This window comes from Mustela erminea, chromosome X (genome assembly GCF_009829155.1).
Source record: "Mustela erminea isolate mMusErm1 chromosome X, mMusErm1.Pri, whole genome shotgun sequence".
Classification (NCBI taxonomy): domain Eukaryota; kingdom Metazoa; phylum Chordata; class Mammalia; order Carnivora; family Mustelidae; genus Mustela; species Mustela erminea.
This window is the reverse complement of record NC_045635.1, coordinates 88,875,414-88,900,985: the sequence shown is the minus strand read 5'-3', so window position 1 is coordinate 88,900,985 and position 25,572 is coordinate 88,875,414. Positions and strand designations below refer to the sequence as shown.

Here is a 25,572-nt window from a genome sequence, read left to right as displayed (position 1 = left end):
CTTGTCAGGTCACTTTTACGAAAGTAAGGGCATTTATTTGATTAGAGAGACACCCCTAGAATAGAAATGGGGACATTTGAGTGAATTCAGATGACTCTAAGTGTTTTACCAATGAGCTTTACTTCCCAGTGAAGCATGCTATTTGATGCGGCTTGTTCTGCTTTGCTTGAACCAGCCAGGGAATGTTGCTTGAAGGGAATGTTCGCTTGCTTGAAGCTACCTGTAAGGGAATGTCAGTTTTCCTCAGGTATCACCCCTACCTCTTCTCGTTGCTTCCAGACCTATAACTTAGTCACAGAATGCTCCAAGGGTACAAAGGCAAGTCTGAACTGGGAGGAGGTAATTACAGAATTTTGTTAATTTATAATGGCAGAAATCTGCAGAATATGTGTAAGAACGTATTTTGAGAACACTACACTATGGAAGAAGGAATGTAATTTTAGTTTGGGCTGAATATATCAACATCTGAATACTTACCAGGGATTCTGGATTCAGTACTGGTTTGCCCAGTTGGAAATGGCTCTTTTTTGCTCAGCTGACTGAAGACAAGACTGAAAATTAGCCCATACTAAATGAAGTTGACATGCCAGATATTCCTTGGTATAATGTATACAAGATACTCCAAAGACAAGGAAATAGAAACAATGGAGAACATTTATGGTATATGACCCACTAACCTACATCCTAACCATTTTCCCCCAGGAGGACCCAGGGGATATTCTCTTCCCCAAGGCATTGAAATATATATTGATAAGAGGAGCCTTATTATTCCTGAAACACGCTACCATGGTAGTCTTCAGTAGGCTGGGGATAAAGATGAGAGATGTTGCCACTGAAAGGAACTTGCTAATTTCAATGAGAATGAAGGGATCCTAGATGGACAAAGACAAAGAGGCAGCACTTAATGACAAGAGACAGGGTGAGCATGGTTAACATGATAGAAGCATGGCCAGAGACGTAATCTGAATGTTTTGACTTGCAGAGAAGTTTGGTAGTGGCTAATTGTTCTTCACTTTGTTTAGGGGGAAATAAATGAGCAGCCTACTAATTTTTTACTTGATCCATATAGCCAAAATATGTGTCTGGTGAACAAAGATCTAATTTAAGTCATTGTGATGGAGATTCATGGCTTCTCCCCCAGCCTGCAGGCTTAAGTCAATTCACAGACACAGAGGCCCTTAAAAGGAAAGCCAGGTACACTTGAAGGAGTCCACAGTATGAGAGCATAAGCAGGTAGTACCTTGTCTTTCTGGCTTTCCTTTTTCTTTCTGGCCAGAGGAGCCTGTGACCATTTACCAGGGTAACCATGACTGAGCAACTAGAAATACTCATACTTTTTAGACACTGGACACTGATGCTGAATTCACACTTATCCAGGTCCACTTAGAATGCAATTGTCATCCACTGATGAGAGTCAAGGCCTATGGAGTCAGGAGACAGAATTTTATCCTGAATCCATCTATAGCAGGTCCAGTGGATCTGCAAATATTCATATGGTTATTTCTTAGTTTATAGATGTATATTTAAAATAGCCATATTCAGGGACACCTGGATGGCTCAATCAGTTCGGTGTCTGCCTTCGGCTTGGGTCATGATCCCAGGGTTCTGGGATCGAGTCTTACATTGGGCTCCCTGCTCAGCAGGGAGCTTGCTTCTCCCTCTGTCTCTGCCTCCTGCTCATGCTCTCTCTCTTTCTGACAAATAAATATTTAAAATAAATAGCCATACTAAGCAACTGACAGATCTGCCACATTTGCTCCCTGACAATGTAGTATAAAAACTATTTATGGGAGGGGCCACGTAAGGTTTGCTGTATCTGTCAGTATTGTATCCCTCGGGAAATCACAGAGATGAGTGCCCACTAAGTTATGAAGGATGTGTGTGGTTGTATGGGAGGCAGGAGAGGGGTTTCTATTTCATTCTCATTTAGCTTGCAGAAGGTATATGGGTCTTAGAGAATGATAGTTGATTATCAAAATTTAATCATTAATCCTAAATAGCATTTTTTTAAAAAGCTACATAAATCATAAGAAACTGGGTGGCGGGGGTTGCGCCTGGGTGGCTCAGTGGGTTAAGCCTCTGCCTTCAGCTCGGATCATGATCTCAGGGTCCTGGGATCGAGCCCCACATCGGGCTCTTTGCTCAGCGAGGAACCTGTTTCCCCCCCTCTCTCTTCCTGCCTCTGCCTACTTGTGATCTCTCTCTCTGTCAAATAAATAAATAAATAAATAATCTAAAATAAAATTACAAAAAACTGGGGTGCCTGGATGGCTCCGTGGGTTAAAGCCTCTGCCTTCAGCTCAGGTCATGATCCCAGGGTCCTGGGATGGAGCCCTGCTTCGGGCTCTCTGCTCAGTGGAGAGCCTGCTTCCTCCTCTCTCTCTCTGCCTGCCTCTCTGCCTGCTTGTGATTTCTGTCTGTCAAATAAACAAAATCTTTAAAAAATCATAAGAAACTGTGGAACATCGGAAAGACCAAGATCTTAAAAGAAGCCGTAAAGGAGACATTACCTGCTGAGGAAGACAATTAGAAGCTAGGAAATCTATTGCTTGATGCTTCTGGGATAGGAGAAAGATGTAGTCCTGATAACAGAAATGGAAGTTGCAGTAGAATGTGAGATAAAGGATAAAACACCATTCCACTGGTGATTTTAAACCAAGGAATGTAGCTACCGGGATAATTTGCTTGCATTGCTTTGGGGGAATCTAGTGGTATAGCGCTCCCAGCATCACAGGTATCAGTCTTTCTTTAAATAGCCAAAAAAAGGGCGCTTGGGTAGCTCAGCGGGTTGGGCCTCTGCTTTCGGCTCAGGTCATGATCTCGGGGTCCTGGGATCAAGCCCTGCATCAGGCTCTCTGCTCCCTTCTTCTCTGTATGCAGGGGAAGGGGAAGCCTGCTTCCCCTTCTCTCTGTCTGCCTCTCTGCCTGCTTGTGATCTCTCTGTCAAAGAAATAAATAAAATCTTAATAAATAAATAAATAAATAAATAGCCAAAGGATTCTGGTTGGTAAAAGTGGAAAAAGACTTTGTTGAACTGTTGAACTCAGGGATCCATGAAGATGCTCCCACCAAAAGGGGAAATAAAGTCTGGGCATTCAAAGGCACTTTAAGAAATATCAAAGGACCAGAGTGTTAATGCAAAGATGCCACCACTGCCACAGAATGTATTCCCCAGTTCCCATCCTGCTCTGCTATATATTAAGAAATTCCAAGCACAGGCATCTAATTATCCAATCCTTGATCACATGGCCATAGGAGGTGAGGATTCTGGGAAAGAAGACATCTGGTTTTTTATATGGTGGGCAGAAAACACGAGCGGTCGTTGGGTGGGAGGAGAGTGTGACTACAAACGGATAGCACAGCATGAGGGAGTTTTTGGGGGGTGATGGAACTGTTCTCTATTGTAATCGTGATGATGGTTACAGGAATATATACCTGTGTTAAAAATTATAGAAGTGTACAGCAAAAGGAAGTTAATTTATTGTGTGATAAGTAAAAAAATAAAACACAACGACAGCCTCATGAGTAGTTGCAGAAGTGAGGACTATAGTAGCTACCCATAGCTATTCTTCCTTTCTCTTTAAGGTACATAATTCTACACAGTGATCAATTTATTCCCCTACTTAGTCTCTATGGTTTTATATGAGGTGAGTTTTTCGGTAACTTTTTTTTTTTCAAGTTCACATGTTACAGTATATCGGGATGGGACTGAGATTGAATTAGGACAAGTAAGTATCACTCATCCATGGATCCAAAGTGACCAACAGAAAAGTGGATCTTCCCTCAGGAGAGAGGATTAACGTATTTTTGTTTGTATGAGGATTTATGTTATGACAGGTAGCAACTTGTCACTGATGTTATTAGCTGTTATGTATAAATATGGGAAGAAGGGCATGGTAAAAGAGGTGGATAACCTAGAGAGGTGCTTACAGTGGACAGTTACAGTTACAGTGGACAGACTCTAGGGTACACCCCCTATGGAACCTGCTTCTGATGTACATGCCACTGTGTAATCTCCCCATGAGAGTGGGTCTTTAACCACTTGCCTTTAACCAACAGAGTATGACAAAGGGGATGAGATGCTGCCACTGGGAGATGTTACATTATATAAGATACTGTCTTGTTCTAGAGACACTCCTTACTAGATTGATGAAGTAAGTGGCCATTTGGGGGAAGCCCACATGGCAAGGAACTGTGCGCAGCCTGAAGAAGTTGAGAGCAGCTGTTAGGAACTGAGCGAAGCCTCTAGGAGCCAAGGACAGCCTTAAGGAACCATAAGGAAATAAAATTTTCCCAAAAGCCTAAGTAAGCATAGAAGTCGATTCTTCCCCAGTTGAACCTCTATGTGAGAACCAGCCTGGCTGATTCCTTGGTTGCAGCCCCGTGAGAGCCTAATCACAGCACCCAGATAAGTTGAGCCCAGAGTTCTAACCCACTGAAATGGTAAGATAAATGTGTCTTCATAACTTGTTACACAGCAATAGAAAACAAATGCAGTGCTCCGTGTCCATTCTGGCCTCTTGGTGTCCCTTCCTGCACTGCAGAGGCTAAAAAAGCTGCAAGGATATTTTCCAGATTCCCTTGCAACTAGGATTCTGGAAATATTATAGGTCAATCAGATGCACACTCATGAGACTTGAATGGCAGAAGGGAGGCGAAGGCTATGCTCTGCCATTTCTGCTGGTAAACATGGTTGTGAAGATGTTTGCTTGTTCTATTGCAATTTAGTCACTAGCTTGTGGGTGGTAAGAGGTGGGATGCTGGGCATCTCTTTTGCTGCTATAAATCATAGCAGGTGGAGCATGGATCAGTGAGTAGCAGCTGTGGTGTTGGCTTCATATCATGGTAGCAGGAAGTAGCAGTTTTCTAATGGCAGAAGAATTAGCAACTCCCTTGGTGGCCTGGTTCTGTGGTGTGGTTTTGGAAGCTGTTCTTGAAAGTTCAATTTAGAGTCAGTCCTCTTGATAATTCTGTAAGCCACTTAATGTCTGGTAATAAATCTTTTCTGCCTTAACTAGAGTAAATTCTGTGTTCTGCAACCTAACTTTAATAGAGAAGTCCTCAAGTGATAACTGAGTTAAGTGTGAATAAAAATAGAGGGAACATTCCTGAACTTCATCAAATCTATCTATGAAAGACCCACAGCAAATATCATCCTCAATGGAAAAAAGCTTGCAGCCTTCCCGTTGAGATCAGGAACACGACAAGGATGCCCACTCTCACCACTCTTGTTCAACATAGTATTAGAAGTCCTAGCAACAGCAATCAGACAACAAAGAGAAATAAAAGGTATCTAAATTGGCAATGAAGAAGTCAAACTCTCTCTACTCGCAGATGACATGATTGTTTATATGGAAAACCCAAAAGACACCACCCCCAAACTACTGGAACTCATACAGCAATTCAGCAACGTGGCAGGATACAAAGTCAATGTGCAGAAATCAGTGGCTTTCTTATACACTAACAATGAAAATACAGAAAGGGAAATTAGAGAATCGATTCCATTTACTATAGCACCAAGAACCATAAGATACCTGGGAATAAACCTAACCAAAGAGGTAAAGGATCTGTACTTGAGGAACTACAGAACACTCATGAAAGAAATTGAAGAAGACACAAAAAGATGGAAGACCATTCCATGCTCTTGGATCGGAAGAATAAACATTGTTAAAATGTCTATACTGCCTAGAGCAATCTATACCTTTAATGCCATTCCGATCAAAATTCCACCAGTATTCTTCAAAGAGCTGGAGCAAATAATCCTAAAATTTGTATGGAATCAGAAGAGACCCCAAATCGCTAAAGAAATGTTGAAAAACAAAAATAAAACTGGGGGCATCACGTTACCTGATTTCAAGCTTTATTACAAAGCTGTGATCACCAAGACAGCATGGTACTGGCATAAAAACGGACACAGAGACCAGTGGAACAGAGTAGAGAGCCCAGATATTGACCCTCAACTCTATGGTCAATTAATCTTCGACAAAACAGGAAAAAAATATACAGTGGAAAAAAGACAGTCTCTTCAATAAATGGTGCTGGGAAAACTGGACAGCTATATGTAGAAGAATGAAACTCGACCATTCTCTTACACCATACACAAAGATAAACTCAAAATGGATAAAAGACCTCAACGTGAGACAGGAATCATCAGAATCCTAGAGGAGAACATAGGCAGTAATCTCTTCGATATCAGCCACAGCAGCTTCTTCCAAGATATGTCTCCAAAGGCAAAGGAAACAAAAGCGAAAATAAACTTTTGGGACTTCATCAAAATCAAAAGCTTCTGCACAGCAAAGGAAACAGTCAAGAAAACAAAGGCAACCCACGGAATGGGGGAAGATATTTGCAAATGACAGTACAGACAAAAGGTTGATATCCAGGATCTATAATGAACTCCTCAAACTCAACACACACGAAACAGGCAATCATATCAAAAAATGGGCAGAAGATATGAACAGATACTTCTCCAATGAAGACATACAAATGGCTCTCAGACACATGAAAAAATGTTCATCATCACTAGCCCTCAGGGAGATTCAAATTAAAACCACATTGAGATATCACCTTACACCAGTTAGAATGGCCAAAATTAACAAGACAGGAAACATGTGTTGGAGGGGATGTGGAGAAAGGGGAACCCTCTTACACTGTTGGTGGGAATGCAAGTTGGTGCAGCCTCTTTGGAGAACAATGTGGAGATTCCTCAAGAAATTAAAAATAGAGCTTCCCTATGACCCTGCAATTGTACTACTGGGTATTTACCCCAAAGATACAGATGTCGTGAAAAGAAGGGCCATCTGTACCCCAATGTTTATAGCAGCAATGGCCACAGTCACCAAACTATGGAAAGAACCAAGATGCCCTTCAATGGATGAATGGATAAGGAAAATGTGGTCCATATACACTATGGAGTATTATGCCTCCATCAGAAAGGATGAATACCCAACTTTTGTAGCAACATGGACAGGACTGAAAGAGATTATGCTGAGTGAAATAAGTCAAGCAGAGAGAGTCAATTATCATATGGTTTCACTTATTTGTGGAGCATAACAAATAGCATGGAGGACATGGGGAGTTAGAGAGGAGAAGGGAGTTGGGGTAAATTGGAAGGGGAGGTGAATCCTGAGAGACTATGGACTCTGAAAAACAATCTGAGGGGTTTGAAGTGGTGGGGGGGTGGGAGGTTGGGGTACCAGGTGGTGGGTATTATAGAGGGCACGGATTGCATGGAGCACTGGGTGTGGTGAAAAAATAATGAATACTGTTATGCTGAAAATAAATTAATTAATTAAAAAAATACGTAGTAATAAGTAAAAGTAGTATCTTTTTTTTTAAAAAAAAGATTTTATTTATTTATTTGACAGAGCTCACAAGTAGGCAGAGAGAGACAGAGAGGGAAGCAGGCTCCCTGCTGAGCAGAGAGCCCAATGTGGGGCTCGATCCCAGGACCCTGGGATCATGACCTGAGCCAAAGGCAGAGGCTTTAACCCACTGAGCCACCCAGGCACCCAAGAGTAATATTTTTTAGTAAACAATTTTTCTTTTTTACTGTAGGAGATTTGTAATATTTATTTATTTATTTATTTATATTTTTTTAAAGATTATTTATTATTTGACAGAGAGAGAGAGAGAGAGAGCAAGAGATCACAAGTAGGCAGAGAGACAGGCAGAAGCAGAGGGGGAAGCTGGCTCCCTGCTGAGCAGAGAGCCTGATGCGGGGCTCCATCCTGGGACCCTGAGATCATGATCTGAGCCGAAGGCAGAGGTTTAACCCACTGAGCCACCTAGGCACCCCTGTAATATTTAATTTTATAAAGACAAGTAAAGCCAACCTTATAACACATTTAATTTAATATATAAGGTATAACACAGTGGTTCAGTTTAACACAACAACATAAGATTTTTCATATTAAAAACAACTTATTTGCTTAACAAGGTAGCAACTATAAAACTATGTGTTCATCTTATTTCTCCTGCAGACTCTGAAAATAAATGTTTGCCTTTTTAACTTGCATTTATAACCACTTTGCAATTCAAAAATCTAAGTATTTAATTTTAATTAATATAGGCTGAGCTTTAATATTCAGACTTTAAAATCATATCAAATATTAATAACATATGCTTTTAAGAAAGTATCTTTTTTGTAAATATAATTGACAAAATATTCAACAAAGTATGTGTAATAGTGCCTTTGTATATAAGCATAAAACCCTGTGTCTTTCTAGAGCTACTATAATTAAACAAACATTGCAAAATAGCAGATGTATGATAGTTTACATATAAACTATTAAGTAAACTCTAAAATTTGGACACATTTCAGCAAATTATTTCCAAGAAAAGGCATAGATGCTTACTGACCAACTGTATCTTTAAGTGATAATTTCCTTGAAAAGAAAAAATTGACCAAATCATTTTAAAGACAACACTAGTAAGTATTTGGCCAAGTCCAATTTATGAAATTTAAAGGATCAACTTAAAATCCTTGAATCTCTTTGAAAGTAACATATTCTGTGATGAGGAATCCCTTTGTTTTAGGCCTTGTTCACAGTGGACTCTTGTCAGAGGCTGACTATACCAATTCCTTTCCAGAAAGGGAGATGTCTTGGAATACTCTAAAGAATTTTTGCCGTTTTATTGTTTCAAATCTGAAAAGTCAAAGGGTTTAAAACCAAAGCCTTTCATGAAAAAAGAAGCTCCAAAGGATGATCTCTCCCCATAATCTCCTAAATGAATTGATGAATAAATTGCTCTTGTCAAAAATAGCACAGAAGATTGAATAGGTGTGGTTTGCTTGTTTTTGTTTTTTTTCTTTAAAGTGCTAACAAAAGCCCATTATCTCTAAATGGGCTTTCATTGTAATGACTGAAATATAAGCAGCATGAAATATAGAAATCACACATCTAAATCAGACAGATGGTCAAAACTTTTAAGATAGACACCAGCAACTACCTTAACTATTATTACAGACAAGTATACTTTATGAACTTGCCAGACTAACACCATAATTCAGTCTATTTAATGCAGCTTAAAACATGACTGGTGAAAATTCAAAATCTAAAGCTAGAACTAAAGCAGTCACAGGCTACTCTGAAACAAATGCCACAAAAAGCAGTGCTCCGAAGAATTTCAAGTAATTGCTCAGTCTAATGAGAGACCTATATAGTTAACTGAATTGTTTAACCCTTCTGAAGAGACTGGCTTTATCCAGCTTAAAATTAAATCCAACATTTTTTCTCCTTATATTAGTCCAGAATTTTGAGTTCTTGACTTGTTTTTATCACAGAGTTAGAAGTGTGTCAGCAGCTTCTGAACCGCTCTCAGGTAGGAAGAATGTAGAAGTTATTAAAAAACCATTCATTATTATAAAACTGAATGATATTAACTTTAAAAAGTTAGTATTATTTCAGTTAGATAACTTGAAAATGAGGTTTCCTTATGGTAATCACTTAGATAATTAAGGCTACAGATCTAAAGGCCTGGATTTCTAAAGCATTCTAATAGGACCGAGGCAATTTGGAAAGTAAGGTTTATCAATGACATGTCAGCATTACATTTTCAAAATCGTCAGTAATTCATATGTAAATAGCAGTACAAATTAGATATTTTCTTACTAAAAGTGATATGGTAGTGCCCTCTGGTGGTAACATCTAGCATATTCCCCTGATATTTCATATACTACGAACTATAAAAAGTTCATTTATAATGAAGAATATCAAAATTAGAGATTACCACAAAGCAATGAATCACTGTGCTTCCACATCTTTTTTTTTTAACCTTCAAACACACCGGTAACAAGATAAATCCCTGATCCCTATTCCCAAAAATCAAACTGACAGCTATAGGAATCTCAGTAAACTTGTCTATAATAGGCAATTCCTGTTAAGAGATTTACATCTTGGTTCTACAGCTTAACTGAGAGGTTTTTGCATTTTCTAGTTTCACTTTTACATCTATGGGTTTCTCAAAAAACCTCACCAATGCTGGTTCATTCAACAAAGACGCAAGAATCTGTTCAAATGCAAATGACCACTGAGGTTCTTCCCTCAAAGAGGAGGGATCTTTCTTCAAGTGGCTCTCTGTTTTCCCCTCACTGGGTACTCCAGAAGCACAGACTGTACCAGAGAATTCTTTGGCTGATGCTGTAGGGCTATGTAGTTTCCTTCCAACTTCTTCCATCCTGAGCAAAAGGCTGGTTACAACAGCAATGGCTTGATACAGCGACTCTTCTTCAGGGTCCCCATGAAATAAGTTATATAGAGTCTTTGAAAACTGAATGAATTGTGACTGAAAGATATAAGTTAGAAATACCACATTTGATATTAGATTGAGCAAAAAGAAGAGAACTTAGAAGTAAACAGTCTCCTATTTAGAATTTATACCATTTAACCCGCACCATAGAAGTTGCAAAAAACTAAAGACTAATTCCCCAAATAAATCTTGGCTCTAGAGAGATGGGTATAAGCCATGGAGGAAAATGCCTTTTAAATCTTCTCAGATGTTGCCTAATAGGAGTACATTATATACATATATATACAATAATTCTTGGGCAGCTTACCTGTCAGCATTCCTTCAATGTTAGATGGTACTTCTTTAGAAAAGATTTATTTTGCAGGCGGCAGAGGGAGAGGAAGATTCTTTCCTAAGCCAGATCATGATCTCAGGACCCTGAGATCACGACCTGAGCTGAAACCAGGAGCCAAACACTAAACCACTGTCTGAGCCACCCAAGAACCCCAGTGGTCCTTTTAATTAGGCAAATTCACCTATTTCCTTACATATGAATTATATATTCATTAACCAATCTTAATGAAAGGCTTAATAAGGAGTTCCCCTTAATCTCTCCAAAGGGCTACAGTGGGCAGATCAGCTAGAAGGACTTAAATTTATGCAAGTATGTTTTGGAAACTATCTAGTAGTACAAGGTAGCTCCACAGGGCCCATTTAGACATGTTTCTCTTTGAAGGCTGAGGTGGGACCCAAATGGAGAAATAAATTGGTGTGTTTGCTAACTGCCCCTAGATAATCCATAGACATTCCTAAAAGATACTTGTCAATTAAAAAAAAAGCTGATTCTAACACAATAAGTCAATCACCCTAACAGAAAAGTTTATCTGTAAATAAAAAGCAAATATAAGGATTAAGAGTTTGGTACTATTTATTTTGATTAAGGATGTACTTAAAATAAATAGTACCAAAGTCTTAAGTTTTATTTCTCTTTCTTAGTCTGTAGCACTGCTTATTTATAAAAATTTTAGAACATCATATTGATTCATTTTAAAAAGTACTTATTCAGCTACCATACTGCCCAGTCCATGAGGAATACCGCAGTTTGATTGTTCTCATTTTGGTAAAGTTCTGGAAATCCTCAGTATCTACACCAACAGATTTTAATTTAAAAAACATAAGAGCATAAACTGAACAGTTTAAGAGACAGATTTGGAATTTTGACAAGTAGTATTCATTAGTATTGTTCCAGCAGGTTAAATACAAGATGATTAGAAACCAGCATGTGACCTATTTTAGTAACTTCTTACTCCTAGTACCACCTAACATTAGGTGTATCATCTAGTAGGCACCAAAAAAATGTTTACTGAATAAATGAACACTTCTAATAAAGCTGGAAATAGGAAACATTGCATTAAAGGCATTAAAGCAGAAAATCATTTAAAAATTTGCTATTCTTCTGTGCACATATGAAACTTACAGAGATGATATGTAGATTAACTATTTTTCTAATAGCATGTTAGCTATTTTAGAGCTGAATACACCCATATTCATAAAAACAAACAAGAACCTAGAATTTTTTATTTGAAAAAACACTATACCTGATTCATTCTTGGTAAATCCTTAATGTTTTCTTCTTTTTTGGAAAGCTCATCTTGCCATTGACTTAGATATGCTTGAATATCAACTTTTCCTTTGCCTGTATGAGTGGAATAAAACCATTTCATAATGAACAGTCCACTCTATTTCTTCAAATCTCGGAAGGAATAACTACTATTGGAAATTATTTCATTAAGATGTGAGATTCTATTAATAACCCAGAAAATTATCTGAATTTACCTTTTATCTCACCCACTGGCTTTCAGAATCTGTTCTCCATTTCCATTAAACTAAAACTTTTACTTTGGTAAGTCTGGGGACTGGGGAAGATGTAAAGAGAGAGGGAGAAGGATGCATTTTAAATAGTACACCCTGACTTGACAATGTAAATTTCACCTAGATGTTCTCATGCATACTATTAAGTTTAAAATAGCTTCTATATGATGTTCTTATATGCAGATTCTGAAGTGGTCTATAATAGCTCTTCTTAAAAAAATTCGAAACACTACTATCCATTCATTCCTCTGAAGAGTTTAATGAAGATAATTTATGTGACTATTAATAATTACTTAAAACTCATTGGAAAACTAGGTAGATATACTGAACAACCTAGGGAAGATGTTGTTGTATTTAAATAGCTCTTTAGCAATTTGTTATTTTTTGACTAAATATTACTCAAAAACATAAAATGATGATGGATTTTTAGAGAACAATTTGACAGCCTTGATCAAAATACTAAATGTACATATTCTTTGACACAGCATTCTCATACCTCTATGAATTTATCCTATTCTAAAGAAATGTGTATAAAAGTATTCTACAACATAAGTATAAAATGTTTGTTCCAACAGAGTTTGTAATACAAATAACTGCAAGTGACCTAAATGTCCATCAGTACTGGGCTAGTTATTGAGTTACAGTACAACCAAAGAATGGAATACTCTATACCCATTAAAAAGAATAAGACAGATCCAAATGTACTGATAGTAAAACTCCCATGATATATCACAAAACTGAAAAAGCCAATTGTAGAACAGAATTTATGGAATTTTCCTTTCTTTCTTTCTTTCTCTCTTTTTTTTTTTTAATAAAAGAGATGTCTGTATGTGTGTATACACAGAAATGGTTCTGGAAAGGATATAGAACAAAATGTTTTCACATTTACTTCAGGGTGGAGTTCAGTGGGGGTATGAAGACTTCTGTTTAAATTTCTTTTATTATCTACTAATCTCATAATTGAAAATAAATATTTTCAAAATAGTAAAATTAAATGAATATGGGTCATTGACTGTAAGTTCTGAGACTTAATTATCAAGACAAGAAATATTAAATTGTTAAACACACAGAAAAGTGAAAAGGCTCTCAGGACAAATCAATAACCTTTAAACAGAATCCACTACTTGCCTTTGTAGCTAACCCCATTCACAAAAAGAGTGACTTAAACTAAATGATATTCCTAATCATAGTACCTTTTTCTGGGCTGTTTTTTAGTGATTCTGCTTCCTTCACATTTGTAGTCTTGGAAACTACAGGAAAAAAAATGCATTCTGTAAAATATTTAACAAGTAAATACCTTTTGAAAGTAAAATAATATTTTATATAAAGACTTAGGGACATGTTATTTTCTTTAATTCAGGAAGCCAATTTTAGCTGACATGACCTCCTCTCATCAGATGAAAAAATTCCAAGAACGTTTATAGTAGAGATTTTTTTTAAAAGATTTTATTTATTTATTTGACAGGCAGAAATCATAAGTAGGCAGAGAGGCAGGCAGGCAGAGAGAGAGGAGGAAGCAGGCTTTCCGCTGAGCAGAGAGCCCGAAGCGGGGCTCCATCCTAGGACCCTGAGATCATGACCTGAGCTGAAGGCAGAGGCTTTAACCCACTGAGCCACCCAGGTGCCCCTACAGTAGAGATGTTTATAGAAAAGTATTTATGAAAAAAATCCTAGAAGTACACCAATTATTATTTATTTCTGGGTGGTATTTTCTTCCTTATGACCTTCTTCAAACTAAACTGTGTTACTTTTATTATTAGGGGAAAAAAGCATGCAGAAGGTCAGAAGATGGAGCTACTAATCCTGATTGTGGCAATAACGCATTGTGAACTCCTGCACAAGTCACTTCTCTATTCTGGGTCTCCATGCCCTTACCCATATAAATTAAGGGATTTGATGAGTTGATTTATAAGGACTCTTCAAACTTAATATTCAAACACCAACATACAGTAATTATAAACATATATTAATCAGCACTTATCCCTCTATAAGACATTCATGTTTATTTAAAAAAAAAGGCGAAGGACACAAAAATGAGCTCATAACACTTCCAAATTATGTCTTGGAGACAGACTCATCCCTGTCTCCTACACCTACAGTGATTTATAATAAGTATTCACTGTTTGAATAATAGCTATGACCTTCAGTCATCAAAGATTCTATTGTTTCCACTGTATTTTAATAAGGCATGAAAATGGTCAGATACATTTTAGAAATTTCTGCAACATAAAGAAGAAACAAAATGAGTTTTCTTTTTAATCCTCCAGTAGACAAAAAAATTCCATAAATCAAAACCCAAAACACATTTCAGTTAATTAGTCAAATATTTATGGGGTACTTACCATGCATTTAGCTCTGTGCTAAGTGTTATGGTAGCATAAAAGAAATATAAAGTAAAATTATCTCAAATTTTATTAATGGTAGCTGGGGTAAAAAATTTTTTAGCCAGGAAGATCTCCATGAGTGACTACTCATCAAAAAAGACATTTTTAACTGATATTTACCATGGAGCTGACTGAAATAAAGCAATTCTTCCTTGGAAAGTTCATCTCCTTGTGAAGGGTCCTTAGAGTTCACTTCAGTATAAGCTGAAAACAGATAACCCAAATCAATTTACTAACAATAACAATTTCCTGGTCAAGGAAATCTGGGGGCAGAAAGTTAAACAAAAGGTCACTATAAGAAAGACATTTGTGAAGAAATGTAGAAGTGGTACTACTCTATAGCAAATAACAAGAAGAACTTGATCACTCTGAGCTCCATGAGTTCTCTTACTTGCTTTTTAAGAGTTTTCTGAGAAAACTAAGAAAACCTGGCATTTCAAAATCTCTGAAAATGTAACCTCGGTCATTTAAGAACATCTTTGATAATAAGGCAAAATGAAGTTGAGTGCTGTAGCAGATACACAGTGGTTTTTTCTTTCCATTTCTGATCTTCTACTGAAAGCATATTCATTCCATAGCAACATTAAACATTCTAACAGTAATTTGATTTGACAATGTAAAGTCCTTCATAATTAAATTATTAGGTGGTTTAGCTTTGGTTTTTAATGCTCTGTTTGTGATCTGAGTGTGTGAAGAGTCAAAGATGGCTTTTAGATTTTTGGTCGGTAAAGAATGGTTCCTGGCTATCCTGGGAAGACTCTGAAAGAAATCCCAGGTGTGGCTTTAGACAAATTATGAGGTGCTGTTTGCTTGTGTGAATTAACCCTATCTAAACTAAATGGTACTTCTGCAATGTTCCTTTAGCTTAAAACCCAAGACTGTTTTCCCAAAATATGGAAAGGTTGGTGGAAAACACTGAAGAAAACTGGCATTATATGGTAACATTAGGGCAATATGGTAGAATAGAAAGAAACCTGAGCTTTTAAGTCAGACCTCGGTTTGAATCCCAGCTATGCAATTTATTAACTATGTGATCTTCGCCCAATAATTTAATCTTTCTGAGCCTTAGTTTCCTTATCATCAAAATTGGAAGGACATTACCACTTTTCAGGGATATTGTGAGAATTAAGTAAAAGAATACCTGTAAAGTAAATGCCTCAACAGAGCAAGTGCTCAATAAATGGTAGCTTTTATTTTGCTTCCTCTTCCAAATGTTTAATATTTCTGCTGTCTAGTCTCATTTTTTTCTGGATAATCTGCAGTATTCCACAAGTTTGGCAGTTTGTCTAGAGTTAAATTCTACTCCCCAACTGACAACAATAACAACAATATCACATTTCAATATTATACCAATATTCAAATGGTAGGTAGTTCTTATACATGACCTACCATTAAACTACTATCTTTGTTTGCTGGAAGAAAACTTGTGAAACTTGTGAACCCATCTGTTACAGAGAATATCTTCCACAGATTTCACTGTAACTAAGCAAAAGTACTGGACATATGATCCAAGGGCCACAGTGAAGTAATGACCTGATATCATATTGAAAATTATGTTATTTATTAATATTTAATATCTGCAATTATACTTGTTAAAATGGAATCAACTCCTATACATCACTAAAGACTGTTAAGCTCTTACCTGGAGGAATATGCAGCTTAAAAAGCAGCTTAAGTTTCTCAGTGAAACTTCCATTGTACATTATATCTGTTCAATAAAATTCAATGACAAATTATCATTATTTTCAAAGATCATTCAATCAATTCCAGTGATACAAATTAAGGTACAGATATTAGCCAGTAATTAGGATTCAAAAACCTTCTACTTAACCTAAGAGTTAAACCACCACCTAGACAGCCAGATTCTCTCCTTCAAGTGTATAAGCAAAATACCCTTTATCAGAAGGAAAAATGCTGATTTCCCTTCCCCCCAAACTAAATTTTCTTTTTTCTTTTAAATGAGGCCTTATGCCTCATCTGAGGAGAGAACAACTCTTAAAGGGGCAATTCCTGGTAAGAAAGTATGCTGGGGTCTCTAGAAAAGCAAAGGAACAATGTAACTGGTGAACTATCTACAGGTACAACATGGTTGTTGGATTACTTCTCTACCAATTTTCTAGGTTATGTGGTTGATTTTTACTGATGGGTGAAGAAGCTCTTTTTGAAGTATCCATGTGCCTGAGTGGGGGAAGATACAGATATTCTCTTTCTTCATGTTAACCTTTAAAACATCCATATGTAACAGCTTGTTCTTCTGAGAGGGCTGAGTCAAAATGAGACCAATATACTTAGTTTCAGTTATAAACCCAGAAAAAGGTCCACTTATTGCTCAAGTTGGAGATAATGTAACTCAGGTTGATAAAATCTGACTAAATTAGCAATAACAGGCACTACTAAGTACTTCTAGGAGTAGCTTTATTTTTGGCTTAAAAAAAAATTACTGGACATCATCCTACCAATTGCAGAGGAGAATTCTTTGAAGTTTATAAGGCAGTCAGAGTTTTCATCCAATAATCTGAATGTCCATAAGGCTAGTGAATCTTTGTTTGCAGAATGAGCCCAGGGACTCAACAAGTGATATAACACTCTGAACTGCTGGCAGTCAATCTGATACTGTTCCAAATATGGCAGACTGGGGTCATGGTACTTCAGTACTGGACAACTCAAGCACCAATAATAAGAAAAAAACAGCTCTTTCTATGAAAAATAAAGAGGAAAGTCAGTAAGTCATAAGAAATAATTTTATAAAATTATTTTCTTTTAAGCATGCGTACTAAAAGAATTAAAGATAAAATATTTAAGAGTGGTTGTGGTAAAATTTTGCCTAAAAGTATTATTTTTCACTTGAAGAAGAACAACAGTACCTTAAAGATGACATAAAGTTCATCCAATTCATGAAGGCTCAATTTCACATCTTGTGATACAACACGCAGCTTTAAAAAGATTAAAAGCAGTTTAGATTTTAACACTTCAATATTGAAATTCTTCTTGAATCCACTGAGAAATCCTCCTCTGCTAGAATAAAATCATTTTCTTCTTTTTAAAAGTATAACAAAGATAAATACACCAATTTTGCCCTTTAAAGAGGTTGTACATAGACTACAATTCAATTCTACTCTGACATGTACTTTCGCCTTCATCACTTCATAACCAGAGATCATTGCCAAAGGATATCCATTTAATGTCTATAAATATAAGCAACAGTATTCTAAGTCTCCTTCCACATATTCCTCTCTTGCCTCTGAGAAGTCATCAAGTGGGGCTGTCATTAAACACTTCAAAGACATTGGGAGAGATGTGCATTCCCCTCTCTGTGCCAAGTAACATAATCCAAGAAGTAATAAACTTAGACAATATGCAGCTTTATCCTACTACATGATGAATAAGCATCAATGGTACAATGAGTTTGGTATTCGGTAAATTTAAAAGAGTAAAGATAAAAGAATTAGTAAAACTGGAAATTAAAAATAAATGAAATGATAAAACACTCAATAAAACAAAGAGGTGGTTAATTTAAAAAAAGTAAAATTGGCTAATACCTGGCAAGTGTGATAAAATAAAGCAAAAATAAACATCATTGAGAAGTAAAATGATAATGTAAACATAGGTATAGAGGTCACTTTTAAAGTGTCCAGCACAGAGGAGGTAGCATTAAATATCTATTGAATGAATTCTAGAAACTTTACACCAAGCTATCTGAAAGTCTAGATGAAATGGATAATTTTCTAGGAAAAAAATTAAAATACCGAAGTAACCCAGGAAGAACAAATTCTGGATAGAACTGAAAAGGTAATAAAAAATTTGCCTTCTACCAAAAGGCAGCAGATCCAGATGGTTTTATAGGCTCAATTACTCAGACTTTCAGGTAATGTATAATTCCTATGTGATCTAAACTATTCTCAAGCATAGTAAAATATAATTTACTTCAAAATTCATTTTATGACATGAGTGCAACACTGATATGAAAACTAAAGTTAGCACACACACAGAAAGAAAACTGTAAGCCAGTGTCACTTTAACACAGATGTAAAGAACATAGCTATGTAGCAAAATCATCAAAACAGAATGTTAAAATAACAATACGACATGACCAAATAGGATTCATTTCAAGAATCCAACAGAAGCCTAACATTAGGAATTCCTTAATATAATCCACTACATTAACAAAGCAGGAAAAATATATAATCGCAAGATATGGAAAGTTCTTTTGATCAAAGTTAACATTCAATATTCATTTTTTAAAAATGTTTGAACCTGAGTGAATCAGTAAGGCTCCTGGTCAACAATAGGCTACTAGTATGGTTGACCCTTGGGGTTTAGGAGCACTGAATACCCCCCCCACAGTCAAAAATCAACATATAACTTTTGACTCCCCCAAAACTTAACTACTAATAGCCTATTATTGACCAGAAGCCTTACCGATAACCTAAACAGGGGATCAACACATATTTTGTATGTTATTTGTATGTATTTATATGTATATTATATACTGTGTTCTTACAATAAGCTAGAGAAAATATTAAGAAAATCATAAAAGAAAATACATCCACAGTACTATATTTATCAAAAAAGATCCACGTATAAATGAACCCACATAGTCCAAACCTATGTTGCCCAAGGGTCAACTGTACTTAATTTTTTGGAAAGTCAAAAGTAATAAGTGGATTTTTGAGTGCACAGGGAACTGGGGCCCCTAACCTCTATGTTGTTCAAGGGTCAACTGTATAGTATGTCCATACTATGGTATATTTTCAGTATGTTAAGAGAAGTAAGGGAGGTCTATATGTACTGATATGCAATGACCATCATATATTTCTGAGTGAAAAAAGTAAGCTGCAGAACAAAGTAACTGATATGATCTCATTTAAAAAACTATATCACCCCCCCCCCACACACACATGAAAACCAAAACAAGGGGGCTTATGCCAACTACATCACAGTAACATCATTGAATTATTTAATTGAAAGCTAAACCTAGAATCTTCAAAAATGTTTTTTTCCCCAGACTGGCATCTCTGAGGACGTGGTCTTTAAGCAAGTAGTTTTACAAAAACAGTACATGCTTATGATAAAAGCTCAAACAGAAGGATGCATACACAGCCAAGTAAAACTCTCTCCCTTCCAACCAGCAATTTATTAATCCCATTCACCAGAGGCAACCAATGCTAACAGCTTCTTATGCAGTCACCCTAATATTGAAAGTAGAGTATTTAAAACACAGTTTTATATCTTTTTCACTGTATCTTAGATTTCTGAGGATAATAATATATATTAGCAGCACTGACTGCTATGTAGGTCCGCTGTTCTTACTGATGCAGCACATCACAAATATGTTATGCTTAAATGCCTGTATCATAATATTCAACAGTAAAGGTCAAATAACAAAACATTTTGGAGAAATCAACATAATTCAACTAGAAGAGAATAATTTACTTCCTCTCAAAAAAATTTAGAGTAAGCTAAGCTGTGGCAAGAATCTAGCTCAAAAGTTTAGTTATATTCATTTTGTTTGCATGCAATGTCAATTTTTTAAAGGAAGTTGGAAAAAAACCTGTTACTCCAATTGCTTCTCCCTCATTGGGTAGAGATACTCACCACATTTTGCTTTGTTGTTTCCTCTAGGGTCTGTATGACATATAACCTATTTCGACAGCGCATGCTGTGTATATCTTCATAGCGAATATTACCATATTTCTGCAAAAAATATGATTTCAGTAGATACTCATTCATAATAAATATCCACTTCTCCTACAATTGAATTTCATCAGACTCAATTCTCAGAGGCCTTGGTTCTATTTCTAGCTATTTTCTTAACTTGTTCAGTGGTTATGCCAATTTTCACCTCCCACATTTCAGTTTTTCATATATTTACTGGAGAGAATTCCACCTACTATCTGTCTAGACTAAGTACAAGAACATAGGAAAAAATTCTTAGTCTCTAAGAAGAGAATAATTTTCACCTTTTTATATGGTGATAGGTATTTAAAAGTGGTCATTACTTGTGAAAGCAAATGAATTTCGTTTCATTTAAAGAATAGCGAACTGAAGCACAGGAGGCTATATAACCTAGGAACAGTTCACAGAAATCACTTTTATACAATGGACTATTACTCAGTCATAAAAAGAAGGAAGTCTTGCCATTTGCAACAACATGGATGGACCTGAGGGTATTATGCTAAGTGAAATAAGTCAGACAGAGAAAGACAAATATGACATGATTTCAATTATAAGTAGAATCTAAAAAATAAACAAAACAAAATTCAGACTCATAAAGTGAAATTGGATTTTAAATTATGTCTTTACTTGTATTATTATCTTACTTTTAACATGCCACTAGAGATAGAACTATAGTACCAATCATTTAAATTATACTATGTAATTATATTTGTGGTATTAAAAAAAAAACTTACCTCATTTGACTCTCTAATCAAATCTGTAATATCCACTTTCATATGACTGCTTTTTTCATCACTCACATTTGAACCCTGCTGAACACTTGAAGGCAATGGGCTATCCTTATTAGTGACATTGTCAAAGAACCTATCCAAAAGTAACAGTAATACAAGAATGAGTGGAAGTAAAATGCAAGAGGAAGTAACAGCTAATTTCTCCCTAGTTAGTTAGAGGTTAGTGTCAACTGAGAGGACAGAGGATGGTCTTATGAAGAAGTGGAATTTGAAGGTGGTTAGGAATTAGGAGGACAAGGGAGCAGGGAATGGGATAATGAAATTATTTCAGAGGCAGGGAGGAGAGTACAAGGAAAGCAAACAGGCTCAGAGAGTACTCAGCAAACACCACATAGCCCAGTAAGGGTGGAATATAGGCTATGTAGAGGCAGGAGAGGAGAAATAAGAAAGGTACACTGAGGCCTTAACACAGAGTATTCTGAATGTTCTGAATGCTCTCAGTGTTTAGCTTTTATTCTGTACAAAATGGTATTTGATGCATCATTCCAGCAGTTACCCTCATCAAATATTCATTCATTTAGCACACACATATATGGTATACACACGCACACACACACACACATACACACACTACACAAGTGCTCCAATATAAAATAACATTCACAGAAAAAGCACTGGATAAATAAAACTCAGCCTACCTGACTGAAATTGCTTGAAAGCCAGAACAATTTCTTCCACTGGATATTTAACATTATTAACTACTCTTCCCCCTTCAAGTCACTTTTACACAAAAACACTTCATGGCTCAACCTGGGACTATGAAAAGTCCCAGCATACTGAACCAACAATAGTAGTATAAATGTGTATGTTACCAAGTGGTTTACTTCAAAAGGGATTTACTCTTATTGTATTCTATTTGGAAATAGAGAAGAGGACTTTAGTCCTAGATTTTTCATGCAACCAGCTCTGTGGCATTGGGAAAACTGTTTGAAGTTTCTAGGGCTCAGTTTCCACATCTGTAAAATCAGGGAGCTGAACAACATCATCTCCAAGCGGCTCTCCAGACTGAAACACTATGATTCTGACAGTACCTGTTTAAAGCTGTCACGGCTTCAGCATCATCTTTACATGTGAGCAGTTTGTCCAAATTATAGTCAAGTATTGCCAATCCCAGCTGTAAAATAGCCTTTATTCCATCATAGAAGAAGCAGTCCACCACATTCACAGCACTTTCAATAGGCAGCACACTAATAAAAAGTGTGAGGAACCATGAGAGAGAAACTGAGGAAAAGAATGTCATATCAGTCATGTGTTCTGTCAGCTGGGGAAGGTGATCCCTGATAAGTTCTTCAAAGACTGCCTGATCCACCAAGGCACCTGGCAAACATAAAAGGAAGTTTAAAAATGAACACTTTCAAAAGGATTTGTTTCTGAGACCTTCCCACTTGTTAGTATGCCAATATATCTCATTTCTATTCCTTAAATTATGAAATTCTTCAGTGCCTTTTCTGTATTTCATACATCTCTTTAGCTGCTAGCAAAGTGTCATGCATCAAGAAGCACTTGAGAACCTCACTTCAAATTTGTTTGAAGAGTAATTTATTGAATCTTTATTATGTGCAGAAACCTGTAATAGGTACCATAAGAGATATACCAATTAATGAAATAACCTCATCTTCAAATGGCTTAATATCTGGTAGATCTAATATCTAGTAGATTTATCCAGTAAGATAAATACACAAACTGTAATGAAAGACAATATAATCAATAACCCAGCCATGATACTGAAGGCTTACAAGGGCACAAAGCAGAGACTACATATGGTATTGTGGTAGTGTCAAAATCTACAAATATCTGATGACTAAAGAAAATATCATATAATTAACTAACCAAGAACTTGATCCTTCTTTCAAATCTGGCAAGTATGAATACAGTTCATATAAACATGGAGACTTTAAGCTGGTTAAAAATCTACCTCTCATCAAGAAACAATTAACAATGTTCCAGTAGCTCTGGATACTTTATATCACCACTGTTTCAGCAAAACAGAGAAGGTAAACCTAAAATTTCTATTTTATTAAGAAACGGACCAAGTATTTTCTTAGAAAATCAATGTATTAAACAATCTTTCCAATCATATACTCAGTATAAAAAGCACTTCTCTTCAGCATGTCAGTGAAGAGACATTTTGATACTGCTTGCATTTTGTATATTTCAAAACCTAATTGATCAGTTCTCCCATCTGATATGTAATTGGATAGATAACAGACATATAAATTGTTTAGAAAAGAAATATGTGCTTATCTATGGGATGTATGTGTGTGTTTTACCAATGATTCGACGGTTAAAATAATCAGGCAACATTCGTTCACACACAGCAACCAGAAGCCAAAAAGCTTCTTCCTCTTTTGCATAGAGAAGCAGCACTGAAGTTAAGATGTTCATTGCCTAAAATTCACAGGAAAAAATGATAAACAAACAAACATACAATAAATAAATAAATATTGTTTGGGTGATAATTACATTTCTTCTTCAAACCCTAGTTTTCAGCAATAAAAACTATGAAAAAATAATCACAATGGAAACATATAAGAACTCTGAGCCAGTCCAAAACAAAACAAGGTGAATTCAGGCTAATATTGGCTGATCAATTTACTTAAGAGCAAATTCAAAGAAAATAAAGCAGTAATACAAATGTAGAACAAAATAAGTAAAACCTCTATAATTTTAGACTAATTTCAATGAGTAAAATATCTTAATTATCACAAATCTGGGAAAAAATAATGCTCAAAAACACATTAAAAATTGGAGAAAGAAATTTCATCTGTATTTTTTTTATTGTGCTGTTAGTCACCATAAAATACATCATTAGTTTTTGATGCAGTGTTCCATGATTCATTGTTTATGCACAATACCCAGTGCTCCATGTAATAATACATGCCCTCCTTATTCATCAGTATTTTCAACTACCTACAGAACATCCTTCTATCATCCTCAATTATGTTCAAATTGACGTCAATTATCCTCAACTGTGTTCAAACTAAACTTCTTTTTTCTATTAAATAGGATTCTCTTCTTTGCTCTCCTAATTTTCATCATGCTAGAAATCCTTTATCTGCCACATCCAATTTGTCTTTATAGCCTAGAGTTTCTTCTTATAAAATGTCTTTTAGATTTGCTTTATCTTCTCTATTCCACCTTTTCTCCTTCTAATCTATCTTGCATACAAATATCAGATCATTACTTTTATATAACATTTGGCCACAGAAAATCCTTTTATTATAAAGGAATAAAACTTTAATATATAGAATCTGGAAAAAATGGAGATGTGTGAAGAAAATTAAATCTCCTATATCTTACCTACCCAGAGATCACCACTGTTAACAAGTTGATGTGTATGTCTGTGTGTGTGTCTTTTCCTTCCTTTTTCTGCCTTCTAAAATCTGGAAAAAATCTGTTGATTTTTTTCACTAAGCATCACATTATACATTTTTGATGACATTAAATAATTCTTTTCAAACAGTGTATTTAATGACTATAAAATAATCCAGTAAATTGAATATACTATAAGTTATTTAACCATTCTACGACTGTTGGACATTTGGTTTGGATCCAATTTTTCACCATTATGTATAACACAGCAATGAACATCTTTGTATATAAATCTTCATCCAACTGTTTTACTCTTTTCTCAGGAAAGATATACAGCAATGAAAGTATTCAATCAAAGAATGCTATTTTTATTTTTTATCTTTAAAGCTTTTATTTATTATTTGAGAGACAGAGATAGAGAATGCACAAAAGGGGGAGAGGGGCAAAGGGCGAGGGAGAAGTAGGCTTCCCACTGAGCATTGAGCCCAAGCAGGGGCTCAATCCCAGGACCCTGAGGATCATGACCTGAGCTGAAGGCAGATGCCTAAATGACTAAGCCACCCAGGAGCCCCAAGAATATACTACTTTTAAAGACATGATATTATTGCCAAATTGTATTACAGAAAGACTACCAATTCATATTTCTGACCAATAGTGTTTGAATGTTTATTTCACTACTTCTTTGCCAATACTAAATACTGAGAATTGTAATAATTATAATTGTCCTTGTTGATTTGATATTGAAAATAGTATTTCATGGTTTTAACTTTAATTTCTTTGAGGCTGAACTTTCTTTTTTAGGCCTTATTAATCCATCTGTACTTTTGGTTCTATAACTAATCTTTTCATGTTCATTGCTCATTTTTATATTTTAACACTTTTCTTATAGATTTGTGTACTAAGGATGTCGATTATTTGCTAGATCTGGCACAGTATTTGACCTCAGGTTTAGTTTTTTAAAAAGATTTATTTATTGGGAGGGAGACAAACCATAAGTGACTCTTAATCTCACAAAACAAATTGAGGGTTGCTGGGGGGAGGGGGTTTGGGAGAAGGGGGTGGGGTTATGGACACTGGGGAGGGTATGTGCTTTGGTGAGTGCTGTGAAGTGTGTAAACCTGGTGATTCACAGACCTGTACCCCTGGGGATAAAAACATATGTTTATAAAAAATAAAAAATTAATAAATAAATAAATAAATAAATAAAATTTTTTAAAAAAAGATTTATTTATTTATTTGAGAGAGAGAGAGGAAGAGAGTGTGCCCAAGCACAACAGGTGGGGGCAGGGTGTGTGGTGGGGAGTGGA

The 25,572-nt window shown here is 35.9% G+C and overlaps 1 protein-coding gene across 1 annotated transcript in view; it reads right to left on the bottom strand.

Annotated features, from left to right (window-relative positions):
- Positions 1–8,501: 8,501 nt before the first annotated feature.
- The window catches only part of TBC1D8B (TBC1 domain family member 8B), a 55,858-nt gene continuing 38,787 nt past the window's right edge, over positions 8,502–25,572 (bottom strand). The window contains exons 11-21 of the mRNA XM_032330774.1: positions 23,224–23,341; positions 21,985–22,270; positions 20,897–21,026; positions 20,082–20,180; positions 17,351–17,419; positions 16,943–17,183; positions 16,129–16,194; positions 14,607–14,690; positions 13,296–13,352; positions 11,829–11,926; positions 8,502–10,287 (exon numbers count right to left, since the gene is read on the bottom strand). Coding sequence (XP_032186665.1) covers positions 9,892–10,287; positions 11,829–11,926; positions 13,296–13,352; positions 14,607–14,690; positions 16,129–16,194; positions 16,943–17,183; positions 17,351–17,419; positions 20,082–20,180; positions 20,897–21,026; positions 21,985–22,270; positions 23,224–23,341 — 1,644 coding nt within the window. The 3' untranslated portion in view covers positions 8,502–9,891. The remainder of the gene's footprint in view (positions 10,288–11,828; positions 11,927–13,295; positions 13,353–14,606; positions 14,691–16,128; positions 16,195–16,942; positions 17,184–17,350; positions 17,420–20,081; positions 20,181–20,896; positions 21,027–21,984; positions 22,271–23,223; positions 23,342–25,572) is intronic.